At 39.1% G+C, this 6465-nt stretch overlaps 1 protein-coding gene across 1 annotated transcript; it reads right to left on the reverse strand.

Moving 5' to 3' along the window:
* Window positions 1-208: 208 nt before the first annotated feature.
* Window positions 209-5392, reverse strand: LOC142750694 (olfactory receptor 5G9-like). Its single transcript, XM_075859682.1, has 2 exons — window positions 5360-5392; window positions 209-1132 (listed from the first exon to the last, which is right to left on the reverse strand). The coding sequence occupies exons 1-2, from the start codon at window positions 5390-5392 to the stop codon at window positions 209-211; spliced, it is 957 nt and encodes a 318-aa protein (XP_075715797.1).
* Window positions 5393-6465: the final 1073 nt, after the last annotated feature.

Consider the following 6465-nt stretch of genomic DNA (forward strand, 5'->3'; position numbering starts at 1 on the left):
CATGAACCTGCGTTGTGCGGTTCGCTCAGAAAAAACTCGTCACAACGGCTGTATTTTAGGCTCATTTACAATAAAGACACAATATCTGAGAAACTAATCGTCCAAAAGCCGTAACATTTTATATACTCGTAGCCTTTGACACTCTTACCTACACCCTAAAAAATCAGAGCACCCAAACAAACGCAGGTTAAGAGAAAATTACAACAGATTACACATATTTCTGAATATTTTCCTGTACGGCTTTCTTAATGTCTTTATTTCTCAGACTGTATATAATGGGATTGAACAGAGGAGTAAATACAGTGTACAGCAGGGATGTGATTTTATTCATGTCCGATGTTTGTCCACTTGTTGGAAGAACATACACTATGAATATTGTCAAGTAAAATATGAAGACCACAGTGAGGTGGGAGCTACAGGTGGAGAAGGCTTTCTGTCTACTGATATTAGATGGAATCCGTAAGATAGCACGGACAATGTTAACATAAGAGATAACAATTATTGTGCTGGGAATTATCACTAATGGAATACTTAGAAGATACATTTGTAGCTTTAAAGGAAATGTATCAGAACAGGAAATTTCCCGTAAGGGAAGAAGATCACAGAACAAATGGTCGATGATATTATTGCCACAGAACTTTTGTCTTGATATTGTTAGGGTGTCACTAAACGCACAGAAAAAACTGAACAACCAGAATATGATGGCCAATCTCACACAATACCCACTTGTCATGATAGAGGAGTACCGGAGGGGGTTACAGATGGCCACATATCTGTCATAAGACATCACTGTGAGGAGAAGACATTCAAATGATTCGGAGGAGGCAAAAAATAAAAACTGAGTCATGCAGCCGATAAAAGTGATGGTCCCCCCATTATTCAGGAGAAGGTAAAACAAGTTGGGGACAATATTCACTGGCAATAAAATATCACTGATGGACAGTTGTGAGATGAAGAAGTACATTGGGGTGTGGAGGTTCTTGCTGGTGGACACCAGGGTGATGATCAGGAGGTTCCCACATACCGTGAGCCAAAATAATACAAAAAGCAGACAGAAGAGGGAAATTCTGAGCTGTGGGTCACCTTGAAAACCCAACAGGACAAATTCTACAACATCAGTCAAATTGTTCTCCTGTATTTAGAAAAAAAGAAAATGTAGCCAACAAATAATATTAGGTCTAGGGAAACCATTGTCAATCACTTCTAATATAATACTGTACAAGAAATGTATTCAGCAAATTTCATATTCTCAGGTTCATATTTGTATGGTGTGGTTTTCCAACAAATTAGATTCCTCCATTTTGTTTTGATTGCAAAGGGGGCCAGGATTCATTGATTGGGGGGAACTATTTTTTTAACCCGTTAGTGACCGGCCCATCGTGTTTCTACGTCGGTCACTAACGGGCCTTATTCCGATGCTATAGACTTTTTACGTTGCGGCATCTGAATAAGTAAACAGAGCAGGGAGCTGTCAAATCTCCCTGCTCTCAGCTGCTAGAGGCAGCTGAGGGCTGGGGGCATCCCTGCTCTGCCGGGTGAGATCAATATTAGTATCGATCTCACCCGTTTAACCCCTCAGAGCTCCCTCTCTCTCCCACCGACACCCGGCGATACGATCGCCGAGTGTCTGTGTCTCCAATGGCAGCCGGGGGCCTAATAAAGGCCCCCAGGTCTGCCAGTAATGAATGCCTGCTAGATCATGCCGCAGGCATGACCTAGCAGGTGCCTGTCCGTTTTAAACGGATAGGCATAATACACTGCAATACAAAAGTATTGCAGTGTATTATAATAGCGATCACAGAATCGCATAATAAAGTCCCCTAGTGGGACTAGTGAAAAAGTAAAAAAAAAAGTTTAATGAAGTTAAAGAAGCTCTGTCACCAGATTTTGCAACCCCTATCTGCTATTGCAGCAGATCGGCGCTGCAATGTAGATTACAGTAACGTTTTTATTTTTTAAAAACGAGCATTTTTGGCCAAGTTATGACCATTTTCGTATTTATGCAAATGAGGCTTGCAAAAGTACAACTGGGCGTGTTGAAAAGTAAAAGTACAACTGGGCGTGTATTATGTGCGTACATCGGGGCGTGTTTACTACTTTTACTAGCTGGGCGTTGTGTATAGAAGTATCATCCACTTGTCTTCAGAACGCCCAGCTTCTGGCAGTGCAGACACAGCGTGTTCTCGAGAGATCACGCTGTGTCGTCACTCACAGGTCCTGCATCGTGTCAGACGAGCGAGGACACATCGGCACCAGAGGCTACAGATGATTCTGCAGCAGCATCGGCGTTTGCAGGTAAGTCGATGTAGCTACTTACCTGCAAATGCTGATGCTGCTGCAGAATCAACTGTAGCCTCTGGTGCCGACACGATGCAGGACCTGTGAGTGACGTCACAGATCTGCACTGCCAGAAGCTGGGCGTTCTGAAGAGAAGAGGATGATACTTCTCTTCAGAGCGCCCAGCTAGTAAAAGTAGTAAACACGCCCCGATGTACGCACATAATACACGCCCACTTGAACTTTTACTTTTCAACACGCCCACTTGGACTTTTGCAAGCCTCATTTGCATAACTACAAAAATGGTCATAACTTGGCCAAAAATGCTCGTTTTTAAAAAATAAAAACGTTACTGTAATCTACATTGCAGCGCCTATCTGCTGCAATAGCAGATAGGGGTTGCAAAATCTGGTGACAGAGCCTCTTTAATAAAAAAAAAATGTGAAAAAAAAATGAAAAACCCACTTTTTCCCCTTACAAACTGCTTTACTATTAAAAAACCAAAATAAAGTATAAAAGTTACACATATTTGGTATTGCCGCGTCCGTAACGACCCCGACTATAAAGCTATTACATTATTTAACCCGCACGGTGAACGCCGTAAAAAATAAAATAAAAAACAACAGAAAAATTGCTGTTTTCTGTGAATCCTGACTTTAAAAAAATTTGATTAAAAAGTGATCAAAAATTTGCATCTACTCCAAAATGGTACCAAGAAAAACTACAAGTCGTCCCGCAAAAAAAAAGCCCACATACAACTGCATCGGCGAAAAAATAAAAACGTTACGGCTCTTCAAATATGGAGACACAAAAACAAATAATTTTGAAAAAAAAGTGTTTTTACTGTGTAAAAGTAGTAAAACATACAAAAACTATACAAATTTGGTATAGTTGCAATTGTAACAACCCGCTGAATAAAGTTATTGTGTTATTTATACCACACGGTAAACGGCGTAGATTTAGGATGCAAAAAAAGAGGGGCGAAATTTCAGATTTTTTTCTATTCCCCCCCCAAAAAAAGTTAATAAAAGTTAATCAATAAATAATATGTACCTCAAAATGGTGCTATTAAAAAATACAACTTTTCCCGCAAAAAACAAGACCTTATACAGCTATGTCGACGCAAAAATAAAAAAGTTACAGCTCTTGGAATGCGACGATTGAAAAACATAAAAAATAGCCTGGTCATTAAGGTCTAAAATAGGCTGGTCAATAAGGGGTTCAAAAAAAAAAGTTTAAAGTAAGGGCTTATTCAGACAAACGTGATATACGTCCGTGCAACGTGCATGATTATCACGCGCCTCGCACGGACCTATGTTAGTCAATGGGGCCGTTCAGACAGTCCGTGATTTTCACGCAACTTATGTCTGCTGCGTAAAACTCACGATATGTCCTATATTTGTGCGTTTTTCGCGCATCACGCACCCATTGAAGTCAATGGGTGTGTGAAAATCCCACGCAGCACACAGAAGCACTTACGTGGGACGGGCGTGATTCGCGCAACAGCAGTAAAAAGTATGAATGAAAACAGAAAATCACCACGTGCTTTTCTGTTTACAAACATACAGTGTGTCATAATGATGGCGGCTGCTGACACACAGGGCTGTTATGTACCTTTTGCGCGTGCAAAATACCGCCTTTTTTTTGCACGTGCAAAACGCACACGCTCGTGTGAATCCGGCCTAACAGTGTATACAGTCAAGCAACGAAGCCAGGAATGTGGATGTTATTCATCCATTATTGTTGGTAGCCAAAAAAAGCTATTTTAACCCTATACCACCCTGCATCGTAGTTTGTCGCAGCCAACAGCTTGTAAAAGTGAAGCAATGTTTTGTTCTGGAACAGTGAGGGTGCAAAATCACTTAAGGGTGTCAGCTGTATTGTACAGCTGACACCAATGGACAGCCGATATCCCACTCTAACAGCTGGGCTCGTAGATAACTACGATCCCGACCAATAAATACTTTAGATGCCAGACCAAGGTTACTAAAGAATTTGACATCAAATTAGAGTTGATTGTGAGGTTCCAATACGTTACCATGGCAGCTCGGGGCCTAAGAAACGCCCCCAGGTCTGCCAGTGTATCAGTGTAATACTGACAGGCACTAATGATTTTGAGTATTAATTATTCCAAAGCCTTATACAACTGATTAAACAATTTTAGAATCAACCCTATGGGTGGCACTTAAAAAAATAAAGTAACAAAAAACTATTTAAAAAAAATATTTAGTAAACATATTAAACTATAAAATAAAACTTTTTTTCCAACTTTCCAACCTTCCTATTCTACCACTCACAAGGAAATCCTTCACCCTCTGGATTACCTCATCATAAGAGCCATGTTTTTTTTTTTTCGTTTTCTAAAGGCATTACCATATATTTGGATCAATTTGCTTTTGAGTTCCACGTAAAAAAATAAAAAAATAAAAATTATATATATATATACAGTACATACCCATTGTGGTTCTGTCTTTTGCCAGCACCGCATAGAATGGCAGGCAACAATTTTGTCCAGTGCACATGCAGTTTTTGAGGCAGTTTTTTTATTTTTAGCCAAAGCCAGGAGTGTGTCCAAAAGAGCATAAAAGTAGAAGGAGAACTTTAATCTTAAAACTGCAATTGTGTATCCAGCCTTGTATATTGTAGTGCATGAGGATTCAACATGTACAGTAAGTGATTGATGAATATACATTTCTATGTTCATGTGAAATATAAGTTTCTCCTTGTGCACACACCCTAAGGCCAGTTTTATGTGAGCTAAGTATTGGTGCACTCCTTTAAGATTATTATTGTTGTAAATCTCGGCCCAGGTCTAGAGGTTTTAGGTCCCTACGGTCATGCCTGAATTTACGGCCATTATATTCTTATGAGAAACTGGCGTTATGGTTGGGATTTCCCTTACATCGACCTGGACAGGTCATTATTCTACTTGTCTTCAAAACAGAATACACATATATTAAATAAAAGTGAGTAAAAAATTATTTATCTAGTGACATTCAACACGATTTACCCTTTAAAAATTAAATAAATTACAATAATCATGAATATTCCTTAAAATTAGCATTTACTCAACAGAACTTACATCCGGTCCATGTCCATGTTCTGATACAAACATTTCCTTATAGATAAATAATGTATCGCAATTATAATCAATATTAAGAGAGAAGATCCCAGGATGTATCTGAGGACTGTTCAAGATCAGAGGCTTTCCAGTTTAATGAAGCTGTGTGATATAATATATAGTGATCAGACACATGGTCATAGTAATAATATATGAAGTATAAAGTGATGACTACCTGTATATATACACAGAATGAACACAGGTGACGTGTAGATCAACTCTATGGAGATGGTTTCTTCGTTGTCTCCTGAGCTTCTGTTGAGTGAAGAAAATAAAAATCAACTTATTCATCATTAACTTTTACTTTACTTTCTTGATTTGCAGATCATTTAATTTCATCCTTATGGAAATAAAGTTTAACATCAAGAGGAAAAAGTTCAGAAAGTAAAACACTGATTAGAAGAGGAAACTTTTTATTTGATAATGTAAAATGTTCAAGAAATGTATTGAAAACGTCACACGTAGATTAACATCATAAATAATTAATAATAAGAAAATATAAAAAATATAATCACAGGCCTCATGTACTCGGCTATATTACGGCTCTATAGACCAATCAAGTTCTACGGAACAATGTTATGACACCAATAGCATTCTATGGGGCCTTAGGGTACTATTAAAATGGGCTGTGTAAACTAGCGCTGATCAAGGAGACAGCTCGATGATTGGCTTTTGTTTGCTCCTTTCACATGGAGCAATGATTGGATACGAATAAAGACGAATGCTCGTTACTCTGATCACTCGTTCCCATACATTTTCATCATGTCGGCAGAGCAGCTCTCTGATTACATGGGGAGATGTGATGCCAACAACGATGATTTTTAATTCTGCATAAAAGAGCAGATCAGCTGATGAATGAGCGTTTGCTCGCTCATCGGCTGATCGTTGCCCTGATTACACAGGGCAATGATCGGGAAGGAGCGTTCATATGAATACTTGTTTGCCTGATCATTGCTCGTGTATTAGGGCCTTTACTGTACTTTCCTATGCTCCTGATTTCGTGCAGAGGTTTTATTCTGTTGTGTTCTGGCTTAACCCCTTAGTGACCAACAATACGCCTTTTCACG

Source organism: Rhinoderma darwinii, chromosome 3 (genome assembly GCF_050947455.1).
Source record: "Rhinoderma darwinii isolate aRhiDar2 chromosome 3, aRhiDar2.hap1, whole genome shotgun sequence".
NCBI lineage: Eukaryota > Metazoa > Chordata > Amphibia > Anura > Rhinodermatidae > Rhinoderma > Rhinoderma darwinii.

Coding starts and splice junctions, on each gene's coding strand:
- LOC142750694 (XM_075859682.1), bottom strand. CDS start 5,392: ATGTTTGTATCAGAACATGGACATGGACCGGAT. Junction 1,133..5,359: donor AACATGGACATGGACCGGAT/GTAAGTTCTGTT, acceptor TTCTAAATACAG/GAGAACAATTTGACTGATGT.